Source organism: Leucopleurus acutus (genome assembly GCF_964270905.1).
Source record: "Leucopleurus acutus genome assembly, chromosome: 8".
NCBI lineage: Eukaryota > Metazoa > Chordata > Mammalia > Artiodactyla > Delphinidae > Leucopleurus > Leucopleurus acutus.
In genome coordinates, this window is record NC_139151.1 from 109,015,088 (window position 1) to 109,034,865 (window position 19,778).

Genomic DNA, 19,778 nt, shown 5'->3' on the forward strand with positions numbered 1-19,778 from the left:
AGTTAACCTTACAAATACCCAACAGGGAAGGCTGGGAAGCACACTCTACCACAGTCGCTGAAAGATGGCAGGAACGAGCCGAGAAGCAACACAGACACGTCAGAAAAAACAGTCAGGCCGACGTGTACGCTCAGAGTACAACACACAGGCGCTCACACCCCAGACGAGGCGCTGGTGGGCCCAGCGCCAGGCGGCTGGCCTCTGGAGCAACAGGCTGCGCAGCGCCCGCAGCGGGACAGGCCCCTCGGTCTCTCGCCTGAAAGCCCCAGGCCTTGGGAAGAAGGCCCCGCCCACCCGGCGTCCCAGACCCGGGCACCCTTTCCCTCCCCCACTTCCCACACCCCCCTGTAGCAGACGCCTCTGGAGTGTGCACGGCAGGTCACCCCTCGGTCCTCACCACACCCTCTGAAGGAAGGATGCAGAGGTCCCACGTCACAGCCACGTGCCGGCCCAGCCTGACACCCCCGCGTCCAGCAAGAGCGGCTGGTGCCTCGGCCGGGGCTCCCACCTGAACTGGATGTTGAGGACGGGCGCCTCGGTGAAGTCGGACACGCACTCTATGTTGACAGCCTGCTGCACCTGCGCGCCCCCGTCCACGGTGGGGTCCACAGGCTTGGTCTGCAGGCTCAGATGTGCATGTGTCAAGGAAGCTGTGGCGACGCTGGGAACATGGGCTGAGCCCCGAGTTCAGAGAGGCTCCAGAAGGGGCCCGGCAGGAGTCGGAGCTCACATCCTGACCTCGGACGAAACCTGCCATACGTGTGTTTTTAATAACTTAAACATTTAGCTTTAACGGTCCATGTTTAAAGCGTGTTTATCTTAAAATAGAAATAGATCTGGCCTGTAGTAAGGAGGTTCCTGCTTCACGGCTTTTCCAGGGAAGGCGGCATCCTTGGTGGTCAAGCTGGGCCTCCTTTGCCCTCACTTTACCCGGGTGGCCCATCATCGCGGGAACAGGACACCTGGATGGCAAGGCTGACGGGCTGGAGAAGCTCACGTCCCAGTTCTGCCATTTATATGGGACCGTCTCCGGTCGCAGCTCGTCCCAGGTGGCCCATCACTCGCTCTGCCTGGGCAGCAGCTCCCTGGGAGACTCCCCAAGGAGACCAGAGCCCCAGCAGATGTGGAGGCCAGAACAGGCCTGCATGTACTTCACCAGCGTTATAAACAAGCAACCTGAGTGTGGGAAGGTACCCCGAGGTTGCATTAACAGCACCTGGAAACGCCCTCCTAGTCTCTCCTCCACCCGCTTCTGCCAGGGGCCTAGGGGCAACGGAACCAAGGATATTGGCCTGGAGGTCGTCCGAACAGATGAGCGTAGGAGTAAAGCTCAGGAACTGCGTGGAGGTCTTATTACCGTAAAATATGAACATCCGGCCTAGAAGGAAGCAAAGCAGCTTGTTCCCACGACACGCCACAGCCTCCTGAGCTGCACGGAGGAAAGCAGAGCCCCCGGCCCACACAAGCGACGCCCGAGCCCTCGGCCTCGGCACTTGGGGGGCTCGGAGCCAGCACAGCAGAAACCGCCACACAGACCTCTGTGAACGTCTTTACACCCTCAGAATTCAGAATGGAACGTGAACTTCAAATCTCCTGAGAGGACGCACAGGTAGGCATGCCTCCCCGACAGCCTAAGAAACACCACGGCTCCTGGGTGACGCCACCGTGGCCCGGAGTCTAACCCCTTCATCCAATGAGAAACGAACACCTCCGTCCGTCCTCAGTGAGAAGGAGTCTGAGGGGCCCCACGGGGCAGATGCGCTGCCTTCCCACCCTCCACTCGTTTCCGCAGACAAGGCTCCACGATGGTGCCAAGAGGGAGGCGGGGCCAGCAGCCCACAGGGCCCCTCGGCAACAGCCCCAGTAGCCAGTGGGCACAATTTTGGGGGGCTGGGGGGAACAGAAAGCTTTTTTTAAAAATGTGGTAAAACATACACCATATACCCTGCAATTTACCGTCTCCGCATCTCTAGGCGCACAGGGCGGGGCACGAAGCATATTCACATGGTCGTGTTGCCTTCCCCACCATCATCCCCAGAACGTTCCGTCTTCCCGAACGGACGCTCTGTCCCCATGAACACTCACTCCCCTCCCCTCCCCCAGTCCTGGGCCCCACCGTCTACTTTTCTGTCTCTGTGGATCTGACTCCTCCAGGGACCCCTAGGGAGTGGAATCAGACAGGATTAGTCCTTCTGTGACTGGATTATTTCACTGAGTGTGATGTCCTCAAGGTTCACCCTGTGTAGCCTGTGTCACAAGTTCCTTCCTTTTTAAGGCTGAGTAATGTTCCATTGTGTGTTTAAACCACATTTTGTGTATCCACTCAAATGGATGGACACTTGGGTTGCCTCCACCTTTTTGGTGACTGTGAACATGGGCATGTGAGTACCTGTTCCAGTCCCTGCTTTCCTTTCAATTCTTTTGGGTAAATACCCAGAAGTGGGATTGCTAGGTCATATATATGGGAGTTCTATTTTTAGTTTTTTTGTTTGTTTGTTTGTTTTTTTATTTTTTTTTTATTTTTAGTTTTTTAAGAAACCTCCAGACTGTTTGCCACAGCAGCAAATACATCCCCCCAGCGCACAAGCTTCCAATTTCTCTGCGTCCTCGCCAACCCTCGTTTTGTTTTTTATAGCAGCCGTGCCGATGCGTATGAGGTGGTACCTCGATGGGTCTGACTGCATTTCTCAGACTATTGGTGGCGGTGGGCGCCTTTGCATGCTCTTTTGGACACCTGAATGTCTTCCTTAGGGAAATGTCTGAGACTTCTGCCCATTTTCTAACGGGGTTGTTTTTCTGTTGTTGATTTGGAGTCCTCTATATATTCTAGAAACTAGACCCTTTTGAGATTTGTGATTTGGAAATACTTTCTCCTCATAACTTCTAAGAGAAGTTTTCATTAAGTAAAGTAAAATACATACCTAAATTCTGCCGAAACTCAGACTTCAGTCCAATCTGAAGAAGCTGGTTTTCAAACAACACACCATTATTTTTACAGACAAACCTGGGGGACAAGGGACAGCATGTGAGTCACTCAAAGCCACCCACCCACCAAAAATACCAAGATCAGTTTCGAAAAAGGGTTTAAAGAACACGAAGACCAGAAAAACCTCTCTGGGACAGGAGGGAAGGGAAAAGCAGCAAATACTCCGACGGACACCATTAAAAGCGCCCGCTAGAGATGGGAGGTAAGTTGAGAGGGTGACACGGCACAACCAAGGAATGGCCACAGGAGCAGGTTGTCTGCCTTCCGTGAAGGCGCTGCTCAACCGTGAACAGCTCCCACTGACGCAGGACACGGCGCCACGGCAAAAGCACACACGTTTGTTCAGGTCGGCCCACAGGCTCGGCCACTTGACACGCGGCAGTGGCCTCCAAAAGGCCTCCACCGGGGCTGTCCGCAGGCCACGCACACCCACGCCCACACCCAGGCGGCCCTCCCTGCCCCTCCTGTCCTCCCCTCCCCTCTTCCCTGCTCTCCCTTCCCCTGGTGCTGCGAAAACTGGACAGCTACATGGAAAAGCATGAAACTAGAACATCTCACACTACATATAAAAATAAACTCAAACTGGATTAAAGACCTAAATGTAAGACCTGAAACCATAAAACTCCTAGAAGAGAACACAGGCAGAGCACTCTTTGACATAAACTGCAGCAAATATTTTCTTGGATCTGCTCCTAAGGCAAAGGAAACAAATGCAAAGATAAACGAGATCTAATTGAACTTAAAAGCTTTTGCACAGCAAAAGGAAATCATCAACCAAACAAAAACACAACCTACTGAATGGGAGAAAATATTTGCAAATGGTAAGACCAATAAGAGGTTTAATTTCCAAAACATATAAACAGCTCATACAACCCAATATCGAAAAACCAAATGACCCAATTAAAAAACGGGCAGAAGACCTGAACAGACATTTTTCCAAAGAAGACATACAGATGCCAACAGGCACATGAAAGATGCTGAACATCACTCACCGTCAGGGAAACGGGGATCAAAACCACAAAGAGACAACACCTCACACCTGTCAGAACGGCCATCATCAAAAAGACCACATATAACAAATGCTGATGACAGCATGAAGAAAAGGGAGCCCTTGCACACTGCTGGTGGGGATGTAAATTGGTGAAACACTGGAAAACAGTATGGCGGTTCCTCAAAAGACTAAAAATACAGCTACCACATGACCCAGCAATTCCAGTCCTGGGTATAGTCAAGGAGAATGAAAACACTAATTTGAAAAGATACATGCACCCCAATATTCACAGCAGCATTATTTACAAAAGTGAAGATACGAAAGCAACCTAAGTGTCCGTCAGCGGATGAGTCGATAAAGATGTGGTATAATATACGATGGAACACACACACACACACACACACACACACACGCACACACACACACTCAGCCAATACAAAAATGAAATTCTGTCATTTGCAACATGAATGGACTTGGAGGGTGTCATGCTAAGCGCAATAAGTCAGACAGAGAAGACAAATACTGTATGCTGCCATTCACATGTGGAATCTGAAAAATAAATGAATATAACAAAACAAACAGACTCACAGACACAGAGAACAAACTAGTGGTTACCAGCAGGGAGAAGGAAGGGGGGAGAGGGAAGACAGGGTACGGGAGTAAGAGGTACAAACTGCTACACATAAGATAGATAAGCCACAAGGATATACTGTACAGCACAGGGAAATACAGCCACTATTTTGTGATAACTTTAAACGGAATATAACCTAAAAAAGTTGAGTCCCTACGTTGTACACCTGACACTAATATGATGTTGTAAACCAACTAACTATACCTCAGTTTAAGAAAAAGAGTGTTTTCCGCCACAGACGGACAACTGGCGGCACTGCAAACCCGCCCTTCCCCAGTCACTTCCAACAAGCGACAGGAAATACGAGTCAGTGTGCGGGGCGAACGGAGAGAGACAGGAGAAACCATAAAACCACAAGAACTCTTCCGCGGTCACAAAGACCAAGACGAGAGCCGCTCCTTGGAGACAACAGAACTCACACCCGCTCTCCTCTCGGAGGGGGAGCCCCCCACCTCCTGGCTGGATCTAGATCAGCAGAGACAGAGGGACAGACAGCAAGCAGGGAAAAGGGGCAGGATCCGCGCAGCGAAGCGCGGGGAAGAGCAGCCTGGGATTTCGCCTTCAAAGTGGGGAAACGGGGCCAAGTCGACCGCATGCAGGACTCTGCTGGCCCACAGCAGGGGTGTGAACATCGGGACACCGGTCAGACAGAGGTGACAAGGACGGAACAGGTCAGCGGAGGAGCAGGAAGCAGGCTTGGAAGCAGACCCCACAGGACAAAGCAGTGACTGTGAACTGAAGAGCGTCTCTTCAAGAAAAAGCTAGGTGCCTGGAGGGCAGACACAGGGCGTGATTAGAGAGCCCAGGGGCACAGCACGGAGAGCAGAGCACAAGCGTCCTGCAGGGCAGGCGCAGCCCACGGGAGCAGACAGCACACAGGGCGCCCACCACTCCCTCACCTGCCCAGCGCCTGAGCCTCCTCCCTCCCTGGGCGCCCAGGGCGCAGGCCTGGCCGGGCGGGGGGAGCCCCTGTCCTCGGGATGCAGGAGGCAGACTACCTGGCGAAGTTGTCCTCGGAGCCGGGAGCCAGGGGAGCGACCGCGGAGGGTGAGTCTGAGAAAACGTCCACGAGCAGCCCGCCAGAGGAGGGTGGAGGTCCCGTGGGGACGGGGGGCGCAGCCCCCAGCCCCAGTAGGTCTGCCGACGGAGAAGGCGTGGACTGGAAGACAGGGAAGGAGAAGGTCAGCGCAGACCCTTCTGGGCACCGCGCCAGGCAAGCGCAAAGGCCTGCACCCCACCCACACCCCGAAAAGAAGTGTCTGGTTTCAGAGACAAGACTGTGCGTGTCACTGTCAACCATGTGAAGAAGTCTGGAAAGATGAAAGAAGTAAAGCCAGCAGCTACTAGGGCGCAGCCTTCGTCATCTGTGTTCTGCTTCGCTACAGAGGGAGGCAGACAAAATGCCAGCAGAACAGGGTTTATTTTAAATAACTGCTTTTTCGTTGCTTTGTTTTGTTTTATCGAAGTATAGCTGACTTACAGTGTTGTGCCTAAACAGCTGCTTTTCGATCCTAGGCGAGAGACAAAGAACACAACAAAGCCCTTCCAAAATCCCTCTCCAAGCTCACAGGAGACACAACAGCGCAGCTCACCACACGCTCCCTCCCCAGACGCCCCCCACCAGCTGCACAGAGAGCTGGCGCTGCCCCTGCCTGGGCGCACGAGTCCAGAAACGTGCACGGTCCTGAGGACCGAGAGGTTCCTGTCGCAGCGAGAACCAGGCCTGTGAGAACTCATCTGGAGTGACTTTTAAATGTCCCCCTGGACCCTCCCGAGGGCAAATATCCACTTACAGTCACCTGAGACTACATCCGAGAGCTGCTTTTCGTCACTGCAGCGAACACCTTGCTCGGTGTTACTGCGCACTCACTCATCTTTCCAGGAACGCAGCCACGCCGGCAGCCACGCTGAGAGCCCAAGGAGGCCAACGCCCCTTCGTTCTCAGGAGTGTGGATGCACCCACCCCAGGCACTGGCCAGCCTGCCCTCAGGCCATGCGGAGGACGTACACGTGGGAATCATTACATTAGCATAAATAACTACTTACTTCCCTTTTACATTTAGAGCACTGCACTGAATTTCTAAAACATTACACGCTTCGGCAGATGATCTTCTGTATGGATTCCACGTTGAGACAAAAGAGGCGTTACAGAACACGTGTCCCGTCCCGCAGAGAGGACGTGGGCCTGAGCCGGCCAAGAGCTCCACTCCGTGCGCCAGGCCCTCCTTCCTGGGGCTCCAGGGCACGCAGCGCGCCAGGCCCACCCTGCGGCTGGAAGCGGCCCGGAAGCGGGCGGCTCCGGGTGAAAGGGGCTCCTGGGTAGAGCCGACAGGCCAGGCCGGGCTCCCCAGGAGAAGGGGAGGGGCCCCCAGAGGAGCTGTCGCGCTTCCTCAGAAGCTTCTGCGCCATTGGGGAGAGTCGATGAAATGGCCACGGGGGCTCCTGGCCCTGCACCTGGGATGACACTCCCGCACACACAGCCCCTCACAACAGCCTCCCGCCAGCAAGGCCAGCGAGGCCATCTTCGGGAGCCTGGCCACCCAAGGTTAGGAGCTGCTCCCGGGGGGCGGGGCCCAAGCCTGCTGTGAGTGACGCGAGAAAGGCCTCTGTCTGGGCAACAGAACCCGCAGCCTGACGAGGTCACTGCACCTCTGCCACCTACTGCACAATGTCTCCACTGGTTCCCAAAGAACAGTGCAAATGCTTTTTAAAGTAGGCAAGCCCTTCTGTCCCATTAAGTCAAACACGGACAGACAAAAGCAAGGCTGCTCCTTAGGGAGGCCCCGCTAAGACGCCTGCTCCCTCCCCAGACCCCAAGTGCAGGCTCTACCCTGCAGCACCGGGACCCCCCGCCGCTTCGCCGCCTCCCCCTCTTCTCAGGACTCGGGGAGACCCTCCCCCAGGAGCCAGCCTGGCACCCGGCTCTGCACAGGTTACACCTGCTCGAAGCGCCGCACACCACAGGGCGCAGGGTGGCTCTGGGCTCCTCCGCCAGCCCAGAGCCCCAGGAGGACCGGCAGCCTCCAGACACCCACCCTCAAGGCGCACAGACAAGCACTCCAAAGCCACAGCTGAGCCGAGCGCCCAGGAAGGCCACAAAGAAAATCACCTCCTGGCATGACCTGCGACCCTAAATAAAAGGCATTCTGGCCACTACTGCCCAAAGTAAAAGGCATCCCAGGTGTTCTTGTAAGATCCAGACATCTCAATGCCACTTTGCGGCGGGGCCTCCCTTCTGAGTTTGAAGACAGGAGAGAGAAGACACCAGGAGGAGAATCCCAGCCAGGAGGGACCCCAGCCTCTTTCCTGTCCTGCTGCTTCTGCCTCAACTCCCCAGACCCGTCAAGGCCTTCCCCCTGCCCCAGCTCCCTGAGCCGTGAGGACAAACGGGAACTCACATCCACAGGGCCACGAAGGGCGCCCCTGGAGAGAAGGTATCAGGGTTCAGGTGAGAGGTCCTGGCTGTGACGGGGCCCCAAGTCAAGGGCCAGGCCAGGTCTGGGCACAGGCCTCACGGCGGGCCCGAGGCCCCGGGGCACACTAGGAGACGTGGAGCCAGGCAAGCGCCCCCCAAGGAGCAGCAGGACCCAGACACGAGCACGCTCTGGATGAGCAAACCAGCCGGGCCCCGGGCCGTCCACACGCGGGCACGCGCCACCAGTGGGGCCCGCCCTCACAGAGGCCGCCGCGCAGCGTAAGCAGCACCGTCCATGGTGCCGCACCGGCATCCTGGAGGGGAGACACAGCTCTCCAGGCTGCCTCCCGACAGGCCAAGCATAAAGACCAAGGTCCTCGGGAGCCGCCTGCAGGGCCGCAGGGGCTGCTGCCCAGCAGGGCTAACGCACCTGCTCCCCGGGCTCCCTCCACTGAGCCGAGAAAGGAAACACAACTCTCAAAACGGCATCTTCCCCGACGAACGTCAAAGGACATGTTCTCAGGGCATCATGCGTGAACAGGACGCTCGCTCTAACGCGCTCACTAGTGAAAAACCTCTGAGGACAGTAGGAGGTGGGTCCACTGGAAACCAGCGAGGGGTGCGGGACTATACAGCAGTCGTGCAAGAGACGGGTGACCACGTCTTCTAAATCCAAAGCCGAGGGGAGACGTGGGAGCTGACCGCGGACCCCAGACAACCATCCGACAGACATAGTCTGGCTGACAGACACAGGCGTCTGGGTCAGCCTGCCCCCCAACGACAACAGTCCAGGGTCACGGATCTCGGGGACCAGTTGCCCCAGGAGCTCACGCAGGGTACGGCCCTCAGGAGGGGACCCACCGCAGCGCTGGCACTGGCCGGGGCGGGCTCGGGGCCCCCGTTGACGTCGGCGCTCCTCTCCCGCTTGGCCTCCTCCAGGTCGGTCACCGTGCTGGGGCCCTTCTTCTTCTTGAGCTTGGCCAGGATAGAAGACTCACGTTCTGGAAACGGAGGCATCTCCTCCAGGACAGTCGCCTGCGGGGAAAGGAGCCCTAGGTCAGCGCAGCACGAAGCCCCATGGCCTCCGGCCCCCAGAAGGGTGGCCAAGGCGAGGCGGGGGGTAATAGAGCAGCGTGGCGCACCAGGATGTCGGTGCTGGCGACAGTGCTGAGCCGCAGGTACTCGACGGCGCGCTGCTGCAGCTCCACGTCAGCATTCTTCAGCTGGCTGTCACTGCGCAGCACGTCCTGGATGGTGCCCTTCACCTCCGGGAAGAGGTTCACGAACTTGATGTAAGTGGACAGGAGGAGCGCCCTGGTGGGGACGCTGCACAGGTGGAACTTGGAGTGCAGCAGGTGAAACTGGGTCAGGGGGCTGGGGGGGCACACATGGGGCACAGCGTCACCTCCACGCCTCACTCCCCGCCTGGACCACCCCGCCCGAGCCTGACCCCCGTGTGTCCCCACAAGACGGGGAGTGAGTGCGGAGTGACTCGGGGGGGTGAGCCCACGCTCAGCCAGAAGCTGTGCGTTCCCGCTCCAGGCCGAGTCCAGGCTCCCTCTGAACAGCGCCAGCCATCAGCCATGCCTCCTTCCCCCCAGAATCCCTGTGTTCTGTACAGCCAACCAGAGCGGATGTCCCCTCGCTACGGGCTGTCCTGGGGAGCTCAGGACATCAGCTGGCCTCTACTAGGCCATCGGGTGTGAACCAGCGGGCACAGGCCCGGCACTGGATGCGGGACTCCCAGCTCCCGGGTGACTCACCTGGATCTCGGGTCTCCTGCTATCAAGTTCCCAAACTCCCCTAGGATGTAGCCACCGACTTTGACCAGGTTCTCGTGGCACGCTGGGGCCTGCAGCGCCTACGGAAGAGCACGCGCGGTGAGCCTGGTGCCCAGGCAGAGGAAGCACCAGTAGTGCTCGGCCTCCGGAGAAAGCCACTGAGCCATGTGACGAGCCAGGAGAGCGGGCTCAGGCTGCCTTCCCAGGGAGCCTGCTCTGCACGCGGCCGCAGCCCCCAGAGCCTCCTGAGCCCCTCCCGAATGCACTCCCCGCGCCATCTTCTCTCCTGGCCACTTCGGCAGAGGGGTCAGTAGCAGGGGAGCCCCACGGGCAGGGCCACGGCCGATCCCACCCCTGGAACGAGAGCTGCTCCCAAATACTGACGCGTGGGCCCTGGGCAGGGGTGGGGGCACACGGCCCTCGCCGACAGAGACCACAAGCCCACCGTGGCGGCCCCACACCTGCTCTCGGACACACAGAGGCCAGCCCGAGGCCCCAGCCCGGGCAGCCTGCTCAGGAGGCCACGCGCTGACCGAGAGCCTCCCACCCGGGGTCGCTGTGCTGAAATCAGGGACAGAGGGCACCGAGACTCCAGCGGAGGCAGGAGCAGTGCCGGAGCCCGGCCTGCGGGAAGGCTGGCGGGGGCGGGGCGGGGCCACACCTCAAACACCGTCTTGGCGGCGTAGCCCTGCACGTCGTCCCGGTTGACGACGATCTGGATGACGCGGTACCACACCTCCTCGCTCACGTAGTCTCCAGCGATGCGGATCAGGTTCAGGATGGTGTCCACGTACCACGTGTAGTCCACGGCGTACTTCTCCGCCAGGATGGCGACCTTCAGCACCTGCAGGGCACGGCCACTCAGGGAGGGCCTCAGAAGGGCCTGAACCCACGTCAAAGCGACCCCCACTTGTCAAAGGAGCCCGTAAGTCTAAGGTTCCAGGAGCAGACGTGGAGGGACGTGTCGAGAGAGGCACAGCGAGCCCCGCCCTCCCCCCCCACCCGGCCCGCAGCCCAGGCAGCCCGCTGGCAAAGTGCCGCCCGCGCTCGCTGGGCCTCCTGCTCCGACAGCCCTTCTCCCAGCTCCCCAGGGCACCTGCTCCGGGCCGCGGAAAGCAGGCCCCTCACCTCCCCCGGGTACAGCCTCCTCCTGCACCAAGCCTGCCCTGAGCAGCATCGGTCGCCAACCTGGAGCCCGGCCCCCCACGCTGCCGCCCGCACGCCCACCTTCCCCAGCGTGACCTCCTGACCGCGCCCCAGATCCCCCATCCACCTGCTCTGCACACCCTCTGGCCTCCAAGTCGACCCTCCGTAATGACCCCAGAGCACCGTTCCAGAACACCCACCTCGTCACCGCCCTCGGCTTCGAGTCCTTCAAGCCCAGAGCTGGGCCCAAAGCTGGGCGCTGGGGGCCCCTCACTGCCACGCCGGCCTGTGTCCCCGCTGCGCCCACCCCCCATGCACGCCCTGCTCCCTCTGTGCTGAGCACCTGCCTCCCGGGACCTCCTCACGGGGGGGGAGGGGTAGGGCCTCTGCCAAGTGATTCTGGAAGACTGGAAGGCTCCCCTGAACATGCTGATAAAAAGCTAAAGCAAAGGCCTCTCGTCCAGTCCGTAGTAGATTCTCAACAAGGCTGCAGGGACGCGCTTCAGCTGAGACACAGGCATCGGGGCCGGTGACGACACAAGGACGCACTTCAGCTGAGACACACAGGCATCGGGGCCGGCGACGACACACAGGCCGCCAGAACTCACAATCTCCTCTCGGATAGAGTAGTCGGCCGTCTCCAAGTAGCTCAGCATCTCGGCCACGATCTGCTGGGCGTTGCTGCGGTCGCACATGGCGTAGAGGAGGTCCACGGCCCGCTGCCGCACGCTCACGTCCCGTTCCGTCTGGGGAACGAGCACAGAGCCAACAGCCACATGAAAGGAGCCTGGGCAGGGGACGGTGGCAGTCCACTGTGACACATGCCCTCCCACGGTCCCGAGCCGGGCGGCTCAGGCACCCCCACCCCCGCCCCCGTCCCAATGCTCACTCAGAGCTCTGCCCACTCAGCACCCAAATCCAGGACCCCGAGAGCCCCTCACTTGCCACCCCACTGCCCCCCTCACTCCGGCATTCAGACCCCGCAGCTCTGGACCGGCCAAGATCACGATCACACTCCATCCCCAGGGGGTGGGTCAGAGGCCGCCTGCTGTGTGGTCACAGACCGGCCCCTTCTGCGTCGCCTGAGAGCCTGTCCCCGTGCTGGCTCCCAGCCCCACCCCGGACCCTCAGAAACAAGAGCACAGCTGCTCCCCCGCACAGGACAGCATGAGAGGCACTGCCATGGGCCCAGCCACAGGCACGGCAAGAGCAAGTCTTTCTGATCCAGGCAGTGACTGAAAACCACCCAGGAGGAATTCGAAACACCAGAAAGCGCGATTCCAAACCTTTGTACGGCTCCTGTTCAAAACACACACCACAAACGTCTATTAAACACGCGCAAACCCAAAGGAACAGGGTCAGACGTGTTCTCAGCAGGAAGCCCAGGACCAAGACAGTGGGTTCTGTAGCTTCCCCACCTGCCTTCAGTTTTCTAACACGTAGGAACGCAGTGGATGTGGCTGTGTCTGACCCTGAGGAACCAACCCTCATTAGAGGAGACGACCTCAGCTTGGCTCTTCCAGCTCTGGAATTTCAATTCCCTGACAAAAGCAAATATTCTTCTGCAAGGAGCGAGTTTTCTCGGAGACGTGGCCAAAATATTTCATCCTTCTACCAAAACGAACAGTTTCTATCAATCCCAATTTTTATTGCGACTCTGCTCACGTGCCAGGCCCAGTGGGAGATGCCCTGTGTGGTCATGGTCTCTTGCGGGCAGAGGGCAGAACCGCCTGGGGATGCACGCAGCCCGCCAGATCGCCCAGGGCCCGAGCGCACGACCCCAAGTGACCGCGGGACCCACCCCCTGGTAGCTCATGAGTGACAGCATGAGGGACAAGGCGCCCCCGTGGCCAGGCAGCCCCAGAAGAGCACACTTGCCTTCAGGGCATTGATGACCGTCTCAATGTGTGTCTTCACAGCCTCGTGGGAGAACTCGGAGCTGGCCAGCGTGCACATGCTCTCCAAGGCCAGGTAGCGCAGGTTGGTCTCCCGGTGCTGCAGGAACTGGCCCAGCTGGTTACAGGCGCGGACCAGCAGGTTTGGCTCGCTGTGCGGACGGGAGAGGTGGGTGGGCAGGGGTCCTCCACTCGGCCTAGGCCGTGCCACGTTCACGGCCACCGCGGCCTCCCGGGACGCAAGACCTGACGCTCACTCTAGTTGGTACCACACAAGGACCCGTGCCTTGCGTCCCCCAGAGCATTTCTGAGTGCATCTGCAGAACCCCTGACTCCAGAGGGTCGAGGGCAGCTGAGACCCCCAGCCTCCACGCCAAGCTGGCGGGGCGGGGGCGGCAGGGGACCCGGCTTTCACCAAGCCTCAGCCAGAGAACCCGCTTGGCCGACAGCTGGACGAAAGCCGCGACACCGAGAGACAGACGCACAGACGGAGGTGATACAACAGAGGTTACTGGCTACTTAAGCACCGACTACGTGAAACGCGGCGTTACGTCTCTGCTCGCTCTTTACTCTGCCCTCTGAACACTTAACAAGGACAGGGAGGCCGCTCCGAGAGGGAGAGTCTCGTCACCGGTGCCCAGCCCCGTGGACCGCAGAGCTCCGGCAGCTGCACCCGGCGGAAGCGCTGCAGGAAGGCGGGGCCGCAGGAGCGCCCCCCGCCCCCTCCCCTCCCCATGCCACCTCCACACACTTTCCCACCACGGCCTCGGACCAACAAAGCCTAGAGGACACACATGCTCATGCTGCACTCCCAGGTGGCCCTGGGAGCAGCGGGTCGGGCAGGATGCCCAAGAGAAGCAGGGCAGCCGTCTGGGGGAAGTAAGACCACGGCAGTCACGCTCACGGCGTGGAGGGTCTGAGGCCGGAGTGCGCGCAGGGTGGCCCGCCAGGGAGGGTGGCGCGGGGCCCAGGCCGCGGGGCCCACCTGTCGTGGTGGATGATAAGGCTGATGGCCTCGAAGAGCACGGCGTTCTTGGCGTTGGAGTGCTGCACCTTCTTGGACTTGGGCGGCTCCTGGGCTTTGTTCAGAATCGTCTCCAGGCACTCGGTCAGGCGGCCTCGCACTGCAGGGTCTTCTGGGCGAGACAGACAGACGTTGGCCTGGCTCCCCTTGGCCCACGCGGCCGCCCCGCCTGAGTATTGGTACCCTTCATCTCACAACCCCAAAACGAAGGGCGAGGACCCCTACTCAAACCGTGTGGCTGCTTAAAGTAAGAGGATTTGCCAGCCAGGGTAACTACTCATACATTTTAACACAAATAACATACACAAGTTTTTGCTGAAATATAGATTATGTAAGTCAAGGAAAATAAAATCTCAGAGACGTGGACAAAACACATGATGTCGAAGTTTGAGGGAAGGGGGGGGGCAAAAGGTTTCTTCCTCTACCTGTATTACCAACAGAAATAGAGAAAACAGTCTGAAGAGCAATAAATGAGAAAGAAAGAATTTAAGTTCTAGTCAAACCGGAAGAAAAGAAATAATGCACCAAGAAAAAGACTGAGAAAGCAATAAAAATACCAGAACTCCAGAAACTGTTGCAGCGCATCTAAGGCACCTGCCCAACCACCAGCTGTTCAGGGAGGGCGGGCCCTGCGCACCCGAGCGGACGGAGGGCAGGGCTCCCAAAGCCGCCCCGGGGTTGGGGGCAGGGGCCTGAAAGGAGGAGGAGGGTGATGAGATCCACCCCCATCGGGGGTCGGAGTCGCCCCAGATCTCGGAATAAAGGAGGCAGAGGTCAGTTCCACGGAGAGAACTACTGCCGCAGGAGAGATGGGGGCAGCCGGTGGGCGGGAGTGGGAGGCAACGGCGGGGTCCCGCTCCCACGCGAGGGCTCTGCCGCAGGGCGTGCAACTCACGCTTTAGTATAGAACAGACTCAGAATGGAAAGTTACTGGAAGTTAACAAAGACATACCTTGTACAAACACAAATGAAGATTAAAATGTAAAGGTTACAACAACAAAACCATCTTTGTAGAGGCAATTTGGAAGTATTGAATGCAAATTCTCTTGTGCATTCTTCAACCAGGAAATTCTATTTCTAGATACCTACCATACTAGTCAAATGTAACGTTTTAGAATAAAACACGAACATAACAACATCCGTGATGTGTACTTTAAGGTTACAGATTGTTAACTACTTAGGATGTAAGGTTTCAAACAGTTTCCAGAATTATTCGTAAAAGCAGAGATCACCCCGAGCCGTACCAAAATTGTGATTTCTCTACCAGCTGCTGGGGAAAGCCAAGAGCCATGGCAGCACCACAGAAAGATCCAGAGAACAAGAGCCAGCACCGGAGAGGACTTTAAAGGTAGCCAACGAGAGCCCTAACCCTAAAACGCTGCAGGAAACCCCTGCGGAGAGGCCTCTGCTGCACGGCTGTCACCTGGGGGCGGGTAGCACTGCAGCAGCCTCAGAAGTTTGACTGATAGCCAGGGAGCCGGGACGAAATAGTACGTGTAATCCTGGAGATCTGTGGAGGCCGACGTCACGATCTGCAAAACAGCACAGGGGGATGAGACACCACGGGCAGGTGTGCTGAGAGCGTGCGGCACACTTGTCTGTGTCTGAAGGGCAGGAGCACAGGCGCCCAGGCCCCAGGAGGAGCCACTGCGCGATGACGCCCCTCCCCTGCAGGACACAAACCCTGGGCACCCGACCCCGAGAGCACAAGAGCGACGCTGCACTCAGTACAGAGTTCTTGGAGCCTAGACTGGGAAAGTGCATTCAACGCAGAAGGGAGGCCTTCAGTCATCAGCCCTGCACCCACACCGCCCCGAGCACAGGCCCCGCCTGGCCCAAAAGCAAGCGGCCTCCCATCACGCTGCCACCCGCCTGTCCCACGCAGTCTGGGCAGGACAGACACCCCCTCAGCCTTGTGAACACGGGACTGTCCCTTAAGGCAGCACACGCCCACCAACACGCAGCCCAGCACCTCCCCACGTCCTGCGTCTGGGAGCTCGGAGCGGCTCCTGTCACAAAGCTCGCAGCAGCGAGCGACACTAGGTCATGAGTGACCTGGGACGCGGCCACTCCTGCAGTGGGTGAACTCCAAGCCGTGTAAAGCACTGACGGGACCAGCAGAAGCAGGTGCAGGCGCACCGAGTGGTAGAAGGACCGCGCCATCGCATGGACACAGCCAGCCTTTCAAACACATCTCATGCAGCTAACACCACACTTAGAGACAAGCTTACAGCTTTAAATGCACACAATGAAACAAATAGAGAAACAAAAGCATTGAATTCATCTCAAAGGTTCGGAAAGAGACCAGCAAATTAAGCCAAAGAAAGCAGAGAAAACAATAAAGACATAATAAGCAGAAAGTAATAAGGTAGAAAAGTCAAAACAGGATCAACAAAGTCCAAAGAAATTCTTACACAGGATCACACCTGACGAGATTAATTCTCACACAGGATCACACCTGGTGAGATTAATTCTTACACAGGATCACACCTGGTGAGATTAATTCTTACACAGGATCACACCTGACGAGATTAATTCTTACACAGGATCACACCTGGTGAGATTAATTCTTACACAGGATCACACCTGACGAGATTAATTCTTACACAGCATCACACCTGACGAGATTAATTCTTACACAGGATCACACCTGACGAGATTAATTCTTACACAGCATCACACCTGGTGAGATTAATCAAGCAAAGAACGAAAAGGGCGAACACCCAGCGTCAAAATGGAGAAGGGAGGCCTCACCGTGAAGCCGGCACACAGAGTAACTTCCGGCCAACCTGTCTGAGTATTCACACAAGTTAGCAAATGTCAAGAACTGAATCTGAATTGAATGCATAATTAGAAGTTGTCTCACAAAGAAAACCCTAAATTCAAATGGCTTCATCAGTTAACCAATGATAAAAATGTTAGCAAAGACATAGAAAGGAATTTCCTTAATGTAGCAAAGAGAAGGAACACTGACAAAACCAGCCTAAGTCGTGCTTAACAGTGAAACATCGCAGACCTTCCCTTCGAGAGCAGAAACAAGACACCGATTATCTCTCATATTCAACACTGCAGTGGAGGTGGGGATTGGAGCCGTAAAGCAGAAAGTATAAATAAACATGGCCTGGGAAAGGGGAAAACTGCCATTGTCCACAGACCACATGACGGGGTACAGAGAAGGCCCAAAGCAATCCACGTATAAATTACCAAAATTAATAGGTGAGTTTGGCAAAATTGCCAACATCAAGGGCAATATACAAAAACCAACTGTGCAAACAAGCATTTTATACTATATTATACTATCGTATAATAACATTTTTAGGGTACCATTGAGAATAGTATTTTTTAAATAAAGTATATAAAGACAAGTTGAATAAAAAATAAAAGAACCTCTACTCGAGAAGTTGAAACATTTTTGAGAGAAATTAAAGATTAAGTAAATGGAGAGAAACACCATGGTCACAGATTGAAAATCTCAATACTACATAGATCTGAATTCTCCCAAAACTGACCTACAGATTAAAGGCAGCCCCAGTAGGATTCTGTTGAGTGGGGGAACACTGGCCCCACTAAACATCAAATTAGCCCAAAGTCACACCACTGGTGCAAAGATGTACAGAGAAACCAACGGAGTGCAGCACAGACCCGCTGCTGGTGTGGGACCGAGGGCAGCGCAGAGTCTGCCGGGAGAAAGCGGCACCACACAGACACACCTGCCCCAGGGGGATCGTCAACCTGCACGCGAGCCCTCAGAACAGGGAACAACCTCAGACATTTACGGACACGAAGACATTAACCATGCAGGAAAGGATTAGTAAGTCTGACTATATTAAAATGTGGAATTTCTGATCACAGAAGACTTCATAAGAGACTGAAACGGCAAGTTACATAGCAGGACAAGATTTTTAAACACAGAGTAGGCTGAACTATATGAAGGTGGCATTTTTGTAGATCAATAATGATTAAAAGTTGGCAATTTTGTTTGGTTCAACCCAATCTAACCAACAAAGTGCTCATATCTACAGTATATAAAGGGGGCTTCCCTGGCGGTCCAGTGGATAAGACTCCTCACTTCCAGCACTTCCACTGCAGGGGGCCCGGGTTCGATCCCTGGTCGGGAACTAAGATCCCACACGCCACGTGACGTGACCAAAAAAATAAGTAAATATAAATGTAAAAATAAATACAAGGGGCTTCCCTGGTGGCGCAGTGGTTGGGAGTCCGCCTGCCGATGCAGGGGACACGGGTTCGTGCCCCGGTCTGGGAAGATCCCACATGTCGCGGAGCGGCTGGGCCCGTGAGCCATGGCCGCTGAGCCTGCGTGTCCGGAGCCTGTGCTCCGCAACAGGAGAGGCCACAACAGTGAGAGGCCCGCATACCAAAAACAAACAAACAAACAAATAAATAAATACAAAATTAAGGTAAATTAACAAAATAAAATAAGAACTTCTATAAAACAACAAAAAAGACAACGCCATGGGAAAATAGGTGAAAAGACTGAAGAGGCTCTTCACAAAAGAAGGTATTCAAAAAGCTAGCAGACGTGCAAAGCTGCCCCAGCTCGCAGATAAGCAGGAAAGCGTAGACCAGATCACAACGCGAGGTGGCCCCCGGCGCTGGGCAGGGGGCAGGCCCGTCACAGTCACCTCCAGGGGGATGGCTAAGTGCTGGACAAGACGAGGCACAGACACTGCACGGCAGCAGGGATCAACCATCGGCACTCGAAACAATTCGCCAACTTCCCATGTCGAGCAAAGCAAGCCAATCATAAAACAACATATACTGTGTGATCTTGTCACACAAAATTTAAAATGCAGAGCTGAACGCAGTTTGAGGACGCTCCCTCCCTGTAGCGGGGCCAGGGGCTGAGCTGCTCTGCTCTGTGCACTTGGCCGCGCGAACAGGGCATTTCTGACAAAAAGGTCGAAAGAGAGGGAAGGGTAAGCTGTGAAAAAGTGAGAGAGTGGCATGGACATATATACACTACCAAACGTAAAACAGATAGCTAGTGGGAAGCAGCCGCATAGCACAGGGAGATCAGCTCGGTGCTTTGTGACCACCTAGAGGGGTGGGATAGGGAGGGTGGGAGGGAAGGAGAAGCAAGAGGGAAGAGATATGGGAACATATGTATGTGTACAACTGATTCACTTTGTTATAAAGCAGAAACTAACACACCATTGTAAAGCAATTATACTCCAATAAAGATGTAAAAAAATATATATTAAAAACATTTAAAAAAACTTTTTTTAATTAAAAAAATTTTTTTAAAAAAAGGTCGAAAGAAAAGCCAATCAGTTATGAACCAAGACACATTTCCACCCCTGAACTTACAAAGTGACCCAAACATCTTGCATTCCAAAAAGTACATACATTAATTAGAGAAAATAACTAAGACCAAAACCCACCGAGTTCCGTTCCCCTCGACGGACTTACTCTGCTTAACCTGGAGACGGCCAGAGACACAGAGGTTTTAAACTCTTCCGGGTTCTTCTGTGCTAAGGTGGTGATGAGGCTGGCGGCGGCAGTCACCACACCCTGAGAGGAGACACACACACATTTAGACGCCAAAGCTCCTGACGACACCCTCTCATTTTAAACTCCTTTTCTAAACAGAACTTTAAATTCAGAAGAGCAAACGCAGAGGCAGCCCAGGGCCACCTCGGGCCCACTCTGATCAGCTCCCAATGTGCTTAGAAAGCAAGGTACACACTTGGTTGTTTTCTTGTTCTAGTGTCTCTCTGAAAACTGGGAAATCCAGCACCCCTCTAGCCCAGACCCTGCCTCAGTGAAGGCCAGCGCGGGGCAGCGGCCCCGGGCCCCAGTCTCCCCCCCGCGTCGCCTGCCTCTGCGCTCGCTGCCCCGATCTAGATCATTCCGGGTGGACACACCGTGTTCAGACTCACATCAATCTT

The 19,778-nt window shown here is 56.0% G+C and overlaps 1 protein-coding gene across 1 annotated transcript in view; it reads right to left on the reverse strand.

The window, feature by feature from the left end:
- The window catches only part of AP2A2 (adaptor related protein complex 2 subunit alpha 2), a 63,528-nt gene that overhangs the window by 2,194 nt on the left and 41,556 nt on the right, over positions 1-19,778 (reverse strand). The window contains exons 6-18 of the mRNA XM_082845664.1: positions 19,300-19,401; positions 15,293-15,401; positions 13,831-13,981; positions 12,829-12,997; positions 11,559-11,696; positions 10,466-10,648; positions 9,787-9,884; positions 9,166-9,397; positions 8,885-9,058; positions 5,607-5,767; positions 2,922-3,004; positions 1,287-1,378; positions 509-630 (exon numbers count right to left, since the gene is read on the reverse strand). Coding sequence (XP_082701790.1) covers positions 509-630; positions 1,287-1,378; positions 2,922-3,004; positions 5,607-5,767; positions 8,885-9,058; positions 9,166-9,397; positions 9,787-9,884; positions 10,466-10,648; positions 11,559-11,696; positions 12,829-12,997; positions 13,831-13,981; positions 15,293-15,401; positions 19,300-19,401 — 1,814 coding nt within the window. The remainder of the gene's footprint in view (positions 1-508; positions 631-1,286; positions 1,379-2,921; positions 3,005-5,606; positions 5,768-8,884; positions 9,059-9,165; positions 9,398-9,786; positions 9,885-10,465; positions 10,649-11,558; positions 11,697-12,828; positions 12,998-13,830; positions 13,982-15,292; positions 15,402-19,299; positions 19,402-19,778) is intronic.